Here is a 20262-nt window from a genome sequence, read left to right on the forward strand (position 1 = left end):
ATGTGAGCGGCAGTGTATATATATATATATATATATACGAGGTGTGTTAAAAAAATAACGAGAATTTTCGTTTTATGAAAAAAATATTTATTTATTCATCTACATTAATGTTGTCGCCTTCAAAGTAGTCCCCTTCGGATACAATACACTTATGCCAACGCTTTTTCCAATCCTCGAAACACTTTTGAAACTCGATCTTTGTATTAGCTTTTAGCTCTTTCAGCGATTCGCTTTTAATGTCATCTATGCTTGTAAAACGACGGCCTTTTAATGTTCTCTTTATTTTTGGAAATAGAAAAAAGTCACATGGAGCCATATCTGGCGAATATGGAGGCTGAGGCATCGTTACAGTTTCGTTTTTGGCCAAAAATTCACGAACAAGCAATGAAGTGTGAGCAGGCGCATTATCGTGGTGCAAAAGCCATGAATTGTTTTGCCACAAATCCGGGCGTTTTTTTCGGATTGCTTCACGCAAACGACGTTGAACTTGTAGGTATTACTGCTTATTGATTGTTTGACCTTGTGGCAAGAATTCATAATGCACTATGCCATTAAAATCGAAGAACACAGTGAGCATAACCTTCACATTCGACCGCACTTGTCGAACCTTTTTCGGTCTTGGCGATCCAGAATGCCTCCACTGGGACGATTGAGCCTTAGTTTCGACATCATATCCGTAAACCCATGTTTCTTCACCTGTTATAACACGTTTTAGTAGTTCTGCATCGTTATTGACTTCATTTAGCGACTCCTGAGCAACTTCCATTCGCCGCTGTTTTTGTTCGAAATTCAACAATTTTGGAACGAATTTTGCTGCCACACGTTTCATACCCAAAACATTCGAAAAAATTTGATGGCATGAGCCAACTGATATGCCAACATCATTAGCGACTTCTCTGATTGTGATTCGGCGATCGTTCATAACCATTTCTTTCACTTTTTTCACGTTTTCATCAGTTGTTGATGTGCTTGGGCGTCCGGGTCGTTCGTCATCTTCAACGTTTTCGTGGCCATCTTGGAAACGCTTATACCACTCATAAATCCTTGCTTTACTCATAGCAGACTCACTATATGCCTTTGTTAACATTTGACATACTTTACTACACTTTATTTCATTTTTTACGCAAAATTTAATACAAATTCTTTGATCCATTTTTTTTCACAAACGAAAATCACCGAGCTCGAAAAACACGTCTAGCGTTAGCGGCTGCCACTTATAAAGTAAGCAATGAATATTGCTGAAAATTTTATCGTACTTCAGGGGCATGTGTACCAACATAATAAAAAAAAATTTTATACAAGCGGACTCTCCAAACCCGCGAAATTTAAAAATTCTCGTTACTTTTTGAAATTTAGCGGGCTACGTCCGTTCGATCTTCGACTTTTTTATTTGGTTATGTCGGTATACTCGTCTAGAACATACGTTCCAAATTTCAGCTTTGTAGTATGTTTGGTTTGTTTGTGAGAGGCATCAAGGTTAGAAGTGTTTTGCGTGCTCCACGATTTGCTGCTGTCTAAAAACATGGATCAAAGAGTTTGCATTAAATTTTGTGTGAAAAATGGAATCAAATGTTCCAAAACACTTGAAATGCTGAAAGTGGCATACGGTGAGTCTACTTTAAGCCAAAAAAATGTTTACAAGTGGTATAAACTCTTCCGAAGAGTTTATACCACTTGTTCTTCTTAAGAAGGCCGAGAAGACACCGACGACGAACCTCGTTCTGGACGCCCCAGCACATCAACTATTGATGAGAATGTTGAAGAAGTGAAGAAAATAGTGTTGGGAAATCGTCGAATTACCATTAGAGAAATTGCTGATGATATTGGCATCTCATTTGGTTCGTGCCAATCAATTTTGACAAGTGTTTTAGACATGAGACGTGTGTCAGCGAAGTTTGTTCCGAAATTGCTCAATTTCGACCAAAAGAAACGTCGCATGAGCATCGCCCAAGAGCTACTGAATGACTTCAACGATGATCCAGATTTACTCAACAGGGTTATAACAGGTGACGAAACATGGGTATACGGTTATGACGTCGAGACTAAGACTCAATCGTCCCAGTGGAGGCATTCTGGATCACCAAGACCAAAAAAAGCACGCCAAGTCCGATCAAATGTAAAGGTTTTGCTTACAGTTTTCTTTGACTGCAGGGGCGTGGTGCATCATGAGTTCTTGCCACATGGTAGAACAGTAAATAAGGAATATTACCTGCAAGTTATGCGCAATTTGCGCGAAGCAATCCGCCAGAAACGTCCGAATTTGTGGAAAAATAAAAATTGGCTTTTGCACCATGATAACGGCCCTGCTCACTCATCGTTGCTTGTGCGCGAATTTTTGGCTAAAACCAACATAGTAACGATGCCACAGGCACCGTATTCCCCAGATCTGGCCCCCTGTGACTTCTTCTTGTTCCCAAAACTGAAGAGGCCCATGAAAGGACGGCGTTTTGCCACGATTGAGGAGATAAAGACGGCATCGAAGGATGAACTAAACAAGATCACAAAAAATGATTTTTTGAAATGCTTTGAGGATTGGAAAAAGCGTTGGCATAAGTGCATTATATCCGAGGGGGATTACTTTGAAGGAGATAAAATAAAAATTGATGAATAAATAAATATTTTTTGAGAAAAATAAAAATTCACCTTACTTTTTGATCACACCTCGTATATATATATTTTTTTTTATCCCTGATTAAGAGATTGATAAGCGAAGCGAGTAGGTGGAGCTCTATTAGTGTGCGTCTGTGCGTGTGTGCATGTGTGCGTGTACGTGTGTGTGTATGTTTCTGCGTGTATACAGATATTTTACATTCCTTTTCAGTTCTTCGAGCAAATAATGACTGCTACTGTTGAAACTGTTTCGGAGCAGTTAGATTTAGCAGCAATTATACCAACGGAGAGGATAATACCAGCTGTAGCTCGGCCAGCCACAGTTATAGAAGGAGATATCGGTAAGAAACTATTTACTTATTAATATTAAATTCAATTTTATACTTTGATAACTAACAAGGAAAAGTAAAGCCTTATGGTTACGGATTTTGCTCATACTTAGCACGATAACTTTTACTTGGGTAAAAATAAAAAATGTTTGGAAATAAGAGCACATCTATATCAAAGAGCAACCGTAATAGAAAATAGGGAACGCGTAATTTTTAGTATTATTATTAGTTTATTATTTTCCTTTTTTCAAAAAAATGTTTTTATTCTTAATCTTTTTAAATTATTTATGAGTTAATTTTTCTTTTGTTCGGTTTTACTACACAAGTACCACCCTTTTTTATTTACTACACTCGCGTACGCTTGTGAACTAAAGCAAATAATGCTTGCGTATCTTATCAGCCTATAACTATCGAATACCATACTATTCTATTATATTCTTATTGATACTAAATATAAAATAAACAGTATACGTTGACTATGCCATGATAAATATTGCGTTTTCTATTATTTTAAATCTAGCTACTTATCAATATACTCGCCTAACATAGCGGCGCAAAAATACCACCTAGATAAGTTGAAATTGATTTTATTACGAAAAAATCTAAATTATTCTAAATTATTCTCACGGGTTGTACATACCTGAAACGTACGACTAGAATCAGTATGTTATATCACAAAAGGCTTATTACATTGGTAGTACGATACCTTTCTTACCAAGACAAACATCGAGATGCAGTGGCGACGCGGCATTTAATGTTATGGAAGAAGACACGAGATATTCTCAGTCCAATTATCAATCGCAAGCCTGATCACGTCGAAACTTCAAGTAAGCTTTCGGCCAGATCGTAAGATAAAATAGTTTCCCTACAAACTGAGCCATATACAAAAACAGATGGTAAACGGAAACTGAAGGTAAAAATACTACATTATACAACGTGTAAAATTACTGGAGAAGAAACGGAGGAGTCGAACACGCGATGCGTTACTTTCAACCAACAAAAACTTTGTATTTAGCCTCACAATTATTCTTTTTTAAGTATCACTGCTTAAGCAAGTTTAGCGGACTTGATGCGTCTAATTAATTAGTTACGTTCTGATACGTAAGCTTTTTATTGAGAACGTCAGCAATAAATCAAAGCCAAGATAGTGGGTTAAATATTCAACGTCATTTCTATTTTGCGAAATACAAATTTCTCGAACAATGAGAACGAGAAAATGAAAACAATTGAAAGTGGGAACAGAAATAAACTGTAGCACAATAATTCCCTAGTATTACAAATTGGGAAACCAATGGATAAACCTTACATGAGCACCGAGAAAAACAGTCAACATAGTCTTGACTTTGAAACCAACTACCAAAATAACATAGAAGCAAACTAAACTAGAGTCATTAGCGACCAGCGGTATCTATCCTCAAGAAGACCTGCAACAACTATAAAATTACATCCTGTTTTCCATGGAGAAAGCAGCTCTCTTGAACGTGATTGCGAGAGACATGCAAAGCGAGAAAACCATGCAAGGAGGGTTGGTATACAACCAATTTGTATCCAACCAAAAGTTATTTTATTCCGTCTTCACATTTATCTTTATTACAAAGAGAATTAGATATCAAAGTCTCCCAATCCGCGACACAAGTAAAAAGCTGATTACCAGCAGTAGATGTAGAATCCTTTTAGTGAAGAAATTGAGATATACAAAAATTTTACTCTTGTATTTAACGAATTAGATATTCACACTTCGCGTTGAAATTTTTTCTGATCAATTACAAGTGCATCGTTGCATTTCTAACCCTGGTCATTGCTGCGTAAGTACAGTTTAATTATCAACGTAGATACAGCTTTCAGATTAGAGCAGCTCCCTTCTCGAGCTACTGTACAAACCAACTTATTTATCTTGTTATTAGAAAGTTATACTCGGGTTATACATATTGTTATCAATCGACCTATGTATTTTGGAACATGATAAAATAAAAGAAGCATTGCTAGACGATTTTTTGGTTATTGATTTTGTTCTGTTTGTTTTTCTGTTGTGTTTTGCGCTTCGACTAAGAAACACGTTCTGTGTTTATACTAATAAATACGCTTTCGTTTCTTTTTCTTATAATTTGTATTATTATGTATTACTATTATGTGTGCATGTTTGAAACATTTTGGGCACTTGGCGGTTGATGCACGTGTGGTGGTTGAGGACTCGCTGATGGTAGCCGGCGTTTCACCAACGATACCCGATGCTTCTCCGACGGTCAATAAACCTCAATCTACGCTTTTTCATGAAATACTCTTGCAACTTAATGAGGCTAGAACATAACTAGATACTTACGAACGACAACTTAAGAGGATGGAAGCTGATCGAGAAAACGAGCGTTATCATCGACAATAACTTGAATACTTAAGATGACCTTACGACATCGAAGCGAGGAAGAGCAAAACCTTGCGGCAGAGCTACGCTTGCGTGACGATGAAGTCATTGAGAGTTAACGTATTGTGATGTCGCTAATCATTTATTATTTATATTTGTTCGTACTCTTGAAGTCTCCCGCGTTATTGAGTAAGAATTCCTTTCACAATAGATGAAGTATATATATATATATACATATTTTTTTTTTATGATATATAATTTGTAACGGATAATCACGGCCCGGCTGTTGCTCTCCGTCGAGCTCTCGCTAATACCCGCGCACCTTGCCAAGCTAAGAGTAGGCGCCGGTTGAGCACACTCTCATTGATTTAGTTTTTCTGACTTGAGGTGCGTCGGCAGCGACGGCGGGCTGAAGGGAGAGCCCGAATACAAGCGTCGGGCGGCGAACAAGGAGATACAGGAAGAGAGAGACAGAAGAGAGAAGAGAGAAGAGGAGAAAAAGACAGAGACAGAAGAGAGAAGAGGAGAAAGAGACAGAGACAGAAGAGAGAAGAGGAGAAAGAGACAGAGACAGAAGAGAGAAGAGATAAGAGGAGAAAGAGACAGACGCTGACAGAACTCTGCGCGCACCCTGTGATGGTGAAGGAAAGGAATTGGCAGTTGAGATTGAGCTTTTGACTGATCGCCGTGCGCACAGTTTTATAGAAACTAGAACACCATAGCGCGCTTTGCGCGCCCAATGTTAATGACTTGCAATATAAAATATGTTATATCTAAATCATTATCGTTTATCTGTTAATAACACAATAATTAGAATTTGTAAATTGTTAAAAATAATTTCATTGATACAATTCTGCATAAACATATTTTTTAACATTCGAAATTTGTCTCTGATTCCCTAAATAACTTTTCAATGAATCCCATGATCGCACTCTAGACATCGCAACATAAAGCTGACCATGATTAAAAACATCTCTTCGAAGATCGATACCAATTTTTGCAAGAGTTTGTCCTTGAGATTTATTGATAGTTATAGCAAAAGCTAATTGAATTGGAAATTGCCGTCTTTTGAAAGTGAACGGATATTGATTTTTACAATACAATGTAATTCGATTAATAAATACTATGTTATTGCGTTTGTCTCCAGTTAATATTTTACAATTCAGTAAATGATTAGAAAAATCAATTACTTGTAATCTTGTTTCATTACATAATCCTTCACTGAGATTAATATTTCTGATTAACATGGTTATAAAAAATTTTCTTAAATGCAATTTGTGAGGAGAAAAGTTCGGTGGGTTTAATGGGTTAAGATATTCTGGTAAAAGAACTTCTCCCATTTCACCATTTTCACAGTTCTCTGTACTGTCTATATCAGTGTATATATTTTCAGTAGTTTTATCTAATAAATCGATAATTTTATTATTCATATCATCTACATCAACATTCCTAGCTGACAAAAGAGCACAATGACTAATCATCAAATTTTTTATCAAATGTTTTATCTTTAATTAACTTTCCAAAAATGTTTTGAACAATGCATTCATTAGAAGGTAGTATACAGTGGTGTGGAAGCTGTATATCATTATCTGTACCATTTATAGTTCCATTACTAACATTCAATAAATACTTAGCAAATTCAATTTCATGTGGCATAACTCTCATGTTCGTTTTAAAAAGAAATATTGAAAATAATGACCATAATTGTGAATTTTTGATAGACAAATTTAAGATTTCATTACACGTTCCATGAATCTTAATAGGAAGTAATTGTCTAAAATCACCACCTAAAATCATTATTTTTCCACTAAATGGTAAATCGTTGTTCATCAAATTTTGTAATGTTCTGTTAACTATTTCCAAAACGTATCTTGGAGCCATCGGAGCTTCATCCCAAATAAATACTTTAGTATTTTTTAAAAACATACTTTCATTAGATTGTATTTTAATATTAGAAGATAAATCATGAAACAGAGGAACTGGTAAACCAAGTTTTATGTACCGTTTTTCCATGAGGCAGCAATGTTGCAGCAATACCAGTATATGCCATTGTAGAGCATGTGATATTATCTGACATTAAAAGATTGTAAATGGTAGTGTAAACAAAAGTTTTCCCAGATTCTCCTTGACCATCTATGTAAAAGCAAGTTCCAGTATAATTATCTAAACATGACGCTTCAATAATATTATGAATAATTACTTTTTGTTTAGCATTTAATTTTGTACATTGTTCATTACTAATTTGTAATCTACGATTTCTTTCGCCAATCTTATTAATACCAACTACGTTAATCACGACATTTTGATCCATTATTGGAAAATCAGTCAAATTTTTTCCTTCCTTAATCAAAATATCATTTATTTCAGAATAAGCCAGTTGATAACTGATATCCAATTCATTGTTTCGTGAAAAATCCTCAGACATAGTCTTTAAATTTTTTCCATAATTTTTCAGGATAAATAGGTTGGCAGTGAATCAGTATAAGAACAAATAAATGCCTGAGATGTTTAGGCATCATCCAATTCACAGCTTCTGTCATATCTTTATTACATTCATCGTCATCTTCAATAATTCCTAACGTTAGACAGGCTGCTATGAAAGAAGGATGTAATACATTATCTATTGTTTTCCATTCATTGAAACTTGTTGCACCTTTTACATGAAGTAATAATAATCTTAAATGAAAAAGTTCAATTTGCGTTGGACTTATTAAAAACATTCGACCTAGCATTTGAAATGGTTTTTTCGTGTTGTCCACGAAGAAACAACTTGACCATAAACTTTGGTTTTTTATAGGTAAAGTATTTCGGGATTTCAGAATAATGGTATTGCTTCGCTGTTAAGTTAGTTAAATTCAACTTAAAATAATCAAGTAACATACTACTTGAATTATTTAAAGTAGCTAATAATGAAGCTTCATTTTCGTCCACCGTAATTATTATTGCTTGTTCATTAGGTAGATGTACTGATAATCTTATAACGGTATGACTTTTATCTTGCAATGTTTTACTTAAAATTCGGTAACATGCCTCTACAGGACTAACATAAAGCGTTTCAATGAAATTGCGAATTCATCGTGCTTAATAGTGGTGCCATTTTCCGCTTGTCCAATTACAACGGTAGCAGCATCGTGCCCTTTATAAATATATTTATACAGATATTTAACAGCTTTTCTACTTGAAACAATTTCAACGTTGATATGACAATCAAAGATTAATAACAATTTGGCACAATATGGAACTACCTATCTGTTATCTACTTTATACCCATTAAGACATTCGTGAACAATGCTCGTATTTGTTCTACGATAATAAGGGTAACCATTTTCATCGAAAGTAGTATTTTCTTGAAAGTCTTTTGGAAATTTTTTTGAACATTTTCCCTCCTTTATGCACCAGTCACCACAAGATCCATGTATCATATTTCTCATGACGATGTCGAATAAACGTGGATCACTTAGATTTATTGGTATTTCAGCTGATATGAACTATGTCAGCTGATTCAACTATGTCAGCTGTAGTCATTTTGTATCCTTGTTCTAAAGTAATCAATAAATGCATGTGCGGTAATCCTCTTTTCTGGAACTCAATAACATATACATAAGATGAAACTTTTCCAAAAAAACCTTTCTTTACAACGATATCAAGTAAACGATCTTTTTTCAAATCGAAAATTCTGGCTACTAAATCTGGTCTGTCAGCAGTTTGTTGATCTGGTAACAAATTTTCTGATATTTCTGGCCAATTTGGGTTGCAAGTCATTGTTAGAAAAATATCTGGTTTTCCTGTTTCATTAACAATAGCCATAGCATCTTGATAACATTGTTGCATATACCGAGGTGAGCCAGTAAACGATGAAGGAAGAATTATAGTCTTGCCTACGTGACCATTAATATCATTTGCACTATTACTTATGTGATCATGTAATCCTTTGTACGTATCAGCTCGTAATTCTTTTTGATGATTTTTGTAATATTGAATTCTATCTTTTTCAATTTTTACATAACTATCTACAACCCATTGTTGGAATAATCTTCGTCCTCATATAATAGGATTGAACTCATTTTCTCTAATAGCTATTTTATATTTACTATAATCTAAACGTATAATTTTACGATTAGAATTTCCACGATACATATTTGTATGCCAACCACGTGTACCATATAGGTAAAATAAAGGGTAAATCCATGGCTCTACGTTAGGATCCAAAGAACTATTTCTAAGTTTTTTGTATTCTTATTTCTTATGGTAATGTATGATTTAGGTATTTTTCCATCAGCAGTTGTTAAAAATATTGTAGCAACTTCATTGACTCGTTGAAAATTATATTTACGACTGTCTTGGCCAGGTTTCAATGAAAATAATAATTGAAGTTCCGAAGAGGAAGAATCATTTCTCATATCTGTTATTAGCTGTTGTATCCTAATTTCATCTTTCATCATTTTATAAGATTTGGCATAACTATTCTCATTACGAATAATGTTATCTAAAATTGACATTAATTCATAATCTATAAGGGAATTTTTTTGCAATCGATAATCTACCGCTTCGTATTAATCAATTATAAAAAGTTGTCCATATGAAGGATTTTCACCATCGCTATGATATAAAACTGTATTTATTTGATAATAGATTTCTCCTTGAATTTTAATACAGTATGGAGCTGATCGACGAGATTGAAAATAAACTAAATTAGCATTAAATGAAGCAAATGATAAAGAAATATTATAATTACGTATGTGATTGAAAAAAATTGATGATTTATTGTGTTCTCCATTAAATAAAATCAAAAGTTCACGTGGAAAAGCTGGAAATGGATCCAATGTTACTGTTCCATGACCACAGCAGTCATTGAATGATAATCCTTTATTTGAAATTTTCTCATCTTTGAAATGATTGGCTTGGCAATGTTTGCATAAAATATGCATTAATCCTAAATAATCTTTGTCAATTATACTATCTTCTAAAATACGATAATAATCAGTAATTCCTTGTCGAGCAATTTGTCGCCTTCTACGTTGATTTTCTCTTTCTTTGACTCGTCTATTTTTCCAAGTAATCTCTAGTTCTGTGATCGTAAGTTTACGTCGACCCATAATGGTATTACCTGGTAAAATATTAATGGTAAGTGAAAAAAATTTTACGTTTTTAACAGGATAATTGTTCAAATTCAAAATTCCTTTAATATTTCAAATTTTTAAGTCTCTGTACGCTTGAGACAATTATTAATGAAATACATCAAATTTAAGTGCACGGTGCAACGGTAGTCGATTCAATTAATCGAACCGTTCGCGATTCTGATTTTCGCGCGTTAGTTCTAAGTATTGAGAGAGAGAGGGGGCGCGCGATCTTTCAAATTAGCAGTTACGTCTCAGCTGTTGTGACAAGTAGATATCGCCGAAGTTATTTGCACTGTTTTTTCTCGCCGACTAATAGTTACTGGTCCATAATAATTACGCGCGTGAGTGCAACAACGAGACCTACAGATTGCAGCGTTTTGATAGCAGCAGATTTGCAGCTGATAGGTGGTACGAGGCAGCACAGCTGATAACCTAGGACCGGAGGCAGTTGATATTTTGCTGACATCAACAATTACGGCTGATCACCGTAATTGCACCGCAGGGTAGGTGCACCTCCCTTTATTATCGCGTGTCAAAATATATTTATTATTTTGCTCAGCCGCGTTAGCGTTGATAATTTTGTATTCGCGCCGAGCGTTAGATGGCGCCAATTTTCGTATCTTCTCTCTCTCTCTCTTTCTCACCGAAAATTATTTAATTGTAAATCCTGTTCGCGTGCGTCAGTCTTTCGGCCCGATAAAGACTGTAGAGATTTTTATTAATAAAATCTATTAAAATTATTCGCCGATTTCGTCATATAATTTTTCCTAATAGATTAAACAATTGAAATAGGCTTAAGTTTTAATCCGATCATAGCTAGGGGATTAAGTGGATTAGGAGCAAAGTCGATTACACTTAAAACTCATCGTGTGTCACAGGGCACGTGACTTAAGGTGAGTTCAACTCCGCTTGATCGAAGACAACCAAGTTAAATCAGCTGACGTTAAGGCGAATACACGTATTAACATACGTGTTAACGGAGCGGCGGTTTGCTCTGCATCGTGGGAGTTTGCTCTTATATAAATTTCTCATTTTGCAGGTTTACCCCCCCGTTACAACGGATAAATAGATTTATATATTATTATATGTAAAATAATAATACATCAAATTCTCTATTAGTCTCTTTCTCTCTTTCTAATTATATCTTATTAAACAGCAATTAGAAATAGTACACCTAACCGTTGCAACTAAAAAATATTAAAATTTAATGACTTCGTTTCAAATTTTAGTTTATATTTTTGCTTTAGTTTAGTATAAATGGTATTGTTATTTTGCTTTTTAGCTTGGGTTTTTCGGCTTTAGGCTTGATTTAATTCTGCTTGTGTTTTATCTTGAACTATTGAGCCGTCATGCCTCAGGTGGCATGATACCCTTATTTTTCTTTTTTTTGAATGTAAATGCTAATTATTCGTATTGATGGAAGGTGTTAAATTAATTACACTTAAGTAATGGGAAAAAGCCTTGACTGGCATAAAAAACCCATGAGTTTATTGATTAGAAAATTACACTGAACTGACACTAACACGCAACACGACGACTGAATACAAAGTTGTAAATTCGACAAAGAAATGTAACAAAGAACAGAATGATGTCGCTTGCACGCATACACACACACATACAGCACTGCACACTAATAAAATGAATGATTGTGGTTGAGAGAAATCTCAGACACACAAGTTTTTATTGGGACAAAGGCATACCTAAAACACCTGATTAAAAACTTTGAGAAATTAGTAGCAATGAATGCCGTGAACAAAGGGCTTCTCAAAACGCCGGACGGCGAGTGAGTGTGTTGCACCACGTGGTGCAATATCTTGATTGTCACTAATAATTCACCTTTGGTTTTCTTGAATTAATTGATAATAATCGAATAAGGGTGCGCAATACGTTGTCTTGCGTCATTACTTAAAACTTGGGGTGCGAAAGCTAAAAAAAATGAAACGTAATTTTAAGAACGCGATACTAAGCATGTGCTCATGACTGGAAGCCGGAACAGTCTTAGTAGACACTGACTGGTAACCGTGTGGCGAGCAAGCAATTAGCCGCGTCCGGAATGTGCTGTCACCACGAGGCGCCCTAATCACTCTCTAAAATACATACTTACAAGCTAACAAATTAACGTGTGACGACGGAACATACTCCCGACCCACGCTGCGGAATACAGATATTTGATAACCAATGAAGCAGATTGCGAAGCAGTACAAAGTAACTTGGAACAATAGCACTCCGCATATAGCCTCAGCCTCTCTCTGAGCTCCATCCGGGAGCATCGCGTCACAGAAGCCACGATTGTTCAGGCAACATGTTCAAAGGGCGACCTATCAATATTTGAGCGGAGGTTAAAACCAGAGGGTCGTTGGGATCGGCCGAAAGAGCGTATAATGGCCGCAAATTCAGTATCGCTTCAATTTCGATAAGAAAAGTGTTAAATTGCTCATATGTGAGCTGCTTATCAAGTATGCGCCTTAAATGATGTTTAAAGCTCTTTACAGTCGCTTCCCACAGACCTCTGAAGTGCAGTGAAATAGGTGGATTAAAATGCCATTCAATTCTTTTTGAAATTGCGTAATCGTTGATTTCCGTGCAAAATGCCTCTGTGTCAAAGACTTTATAAATTTTAGTCAATTCATTGTTTGCCCCGACAAAATTGGTTCCGTTATCGGAATAAACATGCGAGGGTACACCCTTCCGAGCAATAAATCTACGAAAAGCAGCAAAGAAACCTTCTGTTGACAGATCGATAGCCAATTCGACATGGATGACCTTGGAGGCCAAGCATATAAAAACACAACCGTAGGTTTTAATGAACGATCTATTCCTATGAGCCTTCTCTTTAATGTTGAACGGCCCAAAAAAATCGACACCTGTGTGACTGAAAATAAACGATTCGCAGACTCGTGGAGCAGGTAAATCTGCCATTTTTGCGTGGCCAATCTTCGGTCTTTGGCGAATGCATTTAACGCATCGTTGAATCACCTGCCTTATTTGCGATTTTCCATTCAAAATGAAAAACTTAGGTCGAATTGAATAAAGAGTGGAATGAAGAGTGGAACGATAAGAATGAATCCCGGAGTGCAAGTTGCCTTCATGATGATGACTAATGATCATTTCTGTCACAGGATGTTTTTGAGGTAAGAGTATCGGGTGTTGTTGCCCGTAAGGAAGCTTAGAATTCTTGAGGCGACCGCCTACGCGAATGAGGTTGTTGCTGATGAATGGACACAACTTGTCGAAACATGTACCCTTTTTTAAACTGTTGGATAATTTGGATAGATGATCATACTCTACAGGAAACCCCTCCCTTTGAACTAACTCCAAAATCCTCCTTTCGGATTCCTTGATTTCAGACGGAGTCAGCGGACGCATTCGTTTGCTAATTTCTAGTTTTCGCACGGAATCGTGTTGAATTTCACAATCCACTTGAACTAGTTTGCCTTTAAAGCATGAGTTTTTTCTCCAACGACTTGATTGTCTTTCGAACAAACATACAACCACTCAACCTGGTCTCTTACGGATTAGATATTGGATACCCGATTAGCTTCGAAAGTTTTCAGTTGTTGAGGCTCCTTTTTTAACTAACACAGAACAATTGAGGAATCGGAGTATAAAATCACCTGGTCAACAGAAATCTGCAATTGAGATCGGACCTGGACGTAAAAATCTTTGAGGACTGATGCTGCGCATAATTCTAACCGAGAAATAGTTAATCCGCTTAAGGGAGCTACTCTAGACTTGCTGCGAATAAGCCTAACCAGAACGTTTTCCTGAGCGTCGATGGACTTCGCAAATAGACAGGCACTGTACCCAAGAAGAGAAGCGTCACAGAAACCGTGTATTTCGATGCGCACTGCGCCTGGAAGAACTATTTTTCGATTGAAATTGATGTTTTCTATCAGGGACAACTCGCTAAATAAAGCTCGCCATTTTGTCAACGTCTGTTGAGAGATGGATTTATCCCAGTCAACCTTTGATTTCCAGCACACTTGAATCAGGAATTTCGCGAACATTGTTATGGATCCTAATAGCTCAAGTGGGTCGAAGATTTTTGCAATAGCTGAGAGAAGAGTTGTTTTAGTTACCTTAAGTTGAAGATCAATTTGAGTGATGCAATATTGAAACATATCAGCCCTAGACTCCCAAACTACTCCTAATGTTTTTTGCAAGGGCGTCTCCTTAACCAAATAGTCAAGATCGAGGACTTCCTTGTAATGTAAGTTAATGCTTCGAGATCATTTGATGCCCATTTTCGAATGAGGAAACCACCTTGTTGAAGAAGAGTAGTCATCTTCTCGCGAATGGCGCTAATTTCATCTAACGTATCTGCTCCTGCCAAGAAATCATCTACATAGAAATTCTTGAGTAGAAGCTTGCTCGCTCGAGGAAAATTCAACGCTTCATCTATCGCAAGTTGCTGAAGAGTCCGAATTGCTAAATAGGGAGCTGCTGCTACACAAAAAGTAACGACAGTTAAGTGAAAAATACAAATCCTACCCTGATGATACCAAAAGAATTTTTGGTATTTGCGATCGTCTGGATGAACCCACATTTGACGATACATCTTTTCAATGTCCCCTGTGATGACGTAAGAGTGTGCACGAAACCGAAGCAATTGCTGAAATATAGTATCCTGAATAGTGAGGCCTACCATAAGGATGTCATTTAAGGATACGCCAGTCGATGTTTTAGCCGATGCGTCGTACACCGGGCGAACCTTTGTCGTTTCACTAGACTCCTTGATCACTGCATGATGGGGAAGGTAATAACCGTCATTGTCATCATCCTCGCACAGAACTGCGTGACCTAACGAAATCATTTCGTTCATAACCTTGGAGTACTCCTTCTCTAACGACGAGTTTGCCCTAAACTTCCTTTGTAGATTGTAGAAGCGACGCAGACCCTGATGTTTGGATTCTCCGAGGGTGTGTTTATTCTCCTTGAACGGCAAACGGTCAATGTATCCACCTGAAGGGTCTCGGGTGGTATTTTCGATATAATGCTGCTCGCAAGCAAGTTCTTCGCTAGACTTAACTGACTCGTGATTTACCTCCTCAAGATGCCAAAAACGTTCGACCATTTTAATGAGAGGAAGCAAGTTACAGGTCCCTTTATCGGATGAAGCCGAATTACTTGTTCCACCGGTTACAATCCACCCTAAAACGGTTTTTGCAGAATGAGTATTGATTCCTCGTGTTGAAGCTTTATTTGCCCAACACTCAGAATTGAAAAGGCCGTTCTTGATGCTAACAGCATCTGCATGGTCTTGGGAAGATGAAACTGGGAATCGGCTAACCGAATGTCCTGCGGGATATCAAAATCTTCGCGTGGGAAGGCCTCGCTCGGCACTGTATCAGCAATATTAGGAACGACCAAGAAATTTAAACTAAACTAAAAATTAGTTTGTTTTGAACGACAATTTGCTTTAATTTGATGCTTGGAAGCGGTATTCATGCCGTTAACTGCTTCAATGTTTATTGAACAAGAACGCTTGGATAGATTTAAGAAATTTGCAAAATTTTCTGTAATTAAATTGACAGTGGAACCGGAATCTAACAATGCACAAGCAACGACGAACCTTCCCTCGCGATTTTTGACGTCAATCAATGCCGTAGGCAATACTTGAGAGTCTGGTGAGAAAGCTACTGATGTATATATTGGGTAAGTTAGTCATGCGATCTTGGAGGACAACTGTTCATTTTCCTTAGAACTAACCCCCCTTTGTCTTCGAAATGCAACGAGGTGTGATGTGGTTTGTTGCAAATTTTACACCGTCCGTTGTTGGGGCTAGAGGATTGATGACTCCAAAGGCAATTCCGACAAATGGACTTTGACCTTGCGAATTCGAAGCGCTTAGTCAGATGAAGTTTGAGAAATTCTGAACACCTAAAAAGCCGATGACTACCCTTGCAGCTTGGGCACGATAGCTTCTTGTCGACTGTTGCTGAGGAAGAAAGAGGTGCCTTACTTGAGCAAGGGGACTTAGCTGAATCAGTTATCCGCGACGCAGAAGTGACAAACGACCTGGCCGATTTGCTACGTTTGTTTGCCTGCTGCTGCGCACCGTCATTTGCCCTTTTCCTACTGTCGCTCTCACCGGCATCGCGCTCTATCGAACGGAGTCTGAAGACCGTATTTGCACTAAAGTTATAAAACTCCTGTAGGGTAGGATACCTATTCATGATGAGCGTTTCTTGCCACTTGGAATTGATAAACTTTGGTAAACGCCTCTCCGAACAACTACTTCCTCTCCGATAACGACATCAAGACGCTCCAACATATACAAGTGTTGCTTAGTGAGATCAACGAGAGACGACAAAGTAGACGCGACGTTCTTAGGATCTATGAAAGGGAGGTCATAAAACTCATCTAAATGTTTGGTAATCAGCACGAGCTTTGAATCATACGCCTCGAGAAGCGTTCGCCACGCCTTCGGATAATTTTCTTCGCTAGGAGTGAAAATTTTCAGCTTTAATTTGGCCTCGCTCTTAAGCGCTTGCTCAAGGCGGCTATGTTTAACCAGGTTGCTATAATCTGTTCGCGAATGGACGAGCGCGACAAATTTATTTTTAAACGCGATTCATTCTTTTGGGTCACCATCGAATGTTGGAATCTCGATCGCCGGCAGTTTGGGATAATAATGTCGATCAGTCATTGAAGTATTTAAAGTCGAGTTTACGAACGATGGGGGCTGTTCGCAGGGTTGAATTTTCGTCGCCTTTGTTGCTACGTTGTAGTAGCTCGTCTCCATTGTTTCGAATTCCGGGACTAGCGGATTTTCCGGATCTAACGTTGACAATTCCTCAAATTGCTCAAAATAATCCTGAAAAAGGGTTGAAAGGTATGACAACCTCAATTTCACGTTAACAGGATTTACCGTTGGACCCTCCAGATAAATAGTTAAGCTTTGAATAAGAGTCTTGAACGTTTTTATTTTTTGTTCGAGATATTTAATTCTATCGCGCATTTCAGCCATGTTGACAAACGAAAATAAAAAGAATTATATTCCGTAAAATGATGAATTATCTTATTGTTCCCCTTGTAGCGGTGATTAACTGGGTGTTGAGGTTATCCAAATGGCTAGCGACAGCATTGCTTGGCGTATGTAGGTTGATGACGTCACTGCGTCGACTTGACGAACATAGACTTTCGGCGCGCTCGCCGCACTAATTCCTTTTGGCGCGCTCGCCGCTTTTCTTTGTTCTAGAAAAAACACTCACACGCGCGCATGCGACATCACCCATAGACACAACACGATCTAAACAAAGTGAGATTTTCAAACTCATAGGAGGCACCGAAATGTTTTATCTTGAACTATTGAGCCGTCATGCCTCAGGTGGCATGATGCCCTTATTTTTCTTTTTTTTTTTGAATGTAAATGCTAATTATTCGTATTGATGGAAGGTGTTAAATTAATTACACTTATGTAATGGGAAAAAGCCTTGACTGGCATAAAAAACTCATGAGTTTATTGATTAGAAAATTACACTGAACTGACACTAACACGCAACACGACGACTGAATACAAAGTTGTAAATTCGACAAAGAAATGAAACAAAGAACAGAATGATGTTGCTTGCATGCGCACACACACACACAGCACTGCACACTAATCAAATGAATGATTGTGGTTGAGAGAAATCTCAGACACACAAGTTTTTATTGGGACAAAGGCATACCTAAAACACCTGATAAAAAACTTTGAGAAATTAGTAGCAATGAATGCCGTGAACAAAGGGCTTCTCAAAACACCGGACGGCGAGTGAGTGTGTTGCACCATGTGGTGCAATATCTTGATTGTCACTAGTAATTCACCTTTGGTTTTCTTGAATTAATTGATAATCGAATAAGGATGCGCAATACGTTGTCTTGCTTCTTCACTTAAAACTTGGGTGCGAAAGCTAAAAAAAATGAAACGTAATTTTAAGAACGCGATACTAAGCACGTGCTCACGACCGGAAGCCGGAACAGTCTTAGTAGACACTGACTGGCAACCGCGTGGTGAGCAAGCAATTAGCCGCGTCCGGCATGTGCTGCCACCACGAGGCGCCCTAATCACTCTCTAAAACACATACTTACAAACTAACGAATTAACGTGTGACGACGGAATAGCTTGGTTTGGTTCGTTTAGGCTTGGTTCGATTTGGCTTGGTTTGATTCATTTAGGCTTGGTTTGATTTGGTTTGGTTTAGCTTACTTTAGTAATAAAATATACACATATATATGTAAATCATTTAGCAATACAAAAGTTTATTTACAGTTACATAAAATAACGTAGATTTCAAGTAAATATATTATTAACAGAAATTCTTATTTTAAATCTGTACAAGTAGAAAACCTGAAAGAAAAATATAATCATGCAAATACATTTTCCTATACACAATAGTACTACTAATTATGCTTCTAATACAGTATGTCTCATATGTCAATTTTATAAAAAAAAACATAGCTTTGGAACTATATATACTTTCTGATATGTGTCATCAAGTTTCATTAGTAAAATTTATTATTCAGGTCAGATCTTAGTATGTCACCAGAAAAATTAATTTTTATTTACGGAAATGAAACCGACATATCCTGTAGAGTAAGAATAAACCAAATTCCAATTATCAATTTAATAAAAAGTTCCATATGATTTAATACAGTGCTTTTTTATGATTCATAATTGTTCACTTTAAAATAAAAACATCACATAAATTCTTCTTTTCTTTTTAATATCAACTTTTTGAACTGGAAAAGATTATAATTACATATATATCTATTATACTTGACATCGTAATTACATTCTTTTTAAGTTCAAATATCACTCAAGAAATAGATTTAGAAATAGATTTCTTACCAGATCTACCTTGAAGTGTATCATTTCAATAAGATAAAATAAATTTGATACGATATTTCTTGAATACATAAACAAACACAGATATTAACCATTGTATTCAATAATTGCACTAACATAGGATATTTTTATTAACCATGACTTTACGATTGCTATTAATGCTTTTAATTTTTTTCATGTTTAAATAAGACTAACAATAAGAATCAATATTTATAATTTATAGCCATTATTTATTCGCTATTTGCATTAGCAACAATATTAAATATAATTGAAAATATACAGTCATTGGCTTATTTTAGCTACAATCATAACAATCAAAAAGACATCTACAACTTTTGGCAAATATCGGGATTAGTTTTGTTCTCATTCTACGAAATATATTTGGCCATAGTAGGCATACATATTTTAGATCCAAATACACATATTATAAAAAATTTACTTACCACAACAATAGCAATGCAAATAATCAAAACTTGATTATTTGGAGTATCACCCAACTACAAGTACTACTGAAAATCGGTTATTACTTGCTGTTTTTAACTGCAAATACCCATTAACTGAATTATTTTGCTGAAAGTTGAAATTAAGTTGGCAAATAAAAAATGTCATTTAAAATTAAAAAAATAGCTCGAGCTAATACATATTAAATTGTACCTTGTACCTGAATTTGTTATAAAGGTTAGAATATTTCACAACCTATAAATAATTTTGTTTGTTTTTTTTGAGGACTTGAAGTTAGCCTGCGGCACAACTTGTCTTTGATTTTCACTAAAAAAATAACTAAAAAACATTCGCCTGCAATTAAGATCTGTCACGTGTACATACGTTAATTTGAAAATTAAACGATAATAATAAATTAGATGCAACTTCATGGCCGCATAATAATAGAGCTTATTCCTCAGGCGGGCGCATGTCTCATATATAGATATATGATATTAATATGCTTGGCCCCCATGTGCTGCCCAGCGCCCCTACTTTTCCAAATGATTCTTTTACTGCCATGTATCCTCTCTC

General features: G+C 36.4%; 1 protein-coding gene across 1 annotated transcript in view; it reads left to right on the forward strand.

Moving 5' to 3' along the window:
* LOC131667616 (protein unc-79 homolog) overlaps positions 1-20262 on the forward strand; it is a gene marked incomplete at its 3' end in the record, with an annotated part of 3688809 nt that overhangs the window by 1402509 nt on the left and 2266038 nt on the right. The window contains exon 16 of the mRNA XM_058941149.1: positions 2822-2951. Coding sequence (XP_058797132.1) covers positions 2822-2951 — 130 coding nt within the window. The remainder of the gene's footprint in view (positions 1-2821; positions 2952-20262) is intronic.

The sequence above is a fragment of the Phymastichus coffea genome, unplaced genomic scaffold (assembly GCF_024137745.1).
Source record: "Phymastichus coffea isolate CEN01 unplaced genomic scaffold, Cenicafe_Pcof_1.1 PCOF00005, whole genome shotgun sequence".
Taxonomy (NCBI): Eukaryota; Metazoa; Arthropoda; class Insecta; order Hymenoptera; family Eulophidae; genus Phymastichus; species Phymastichus coffea.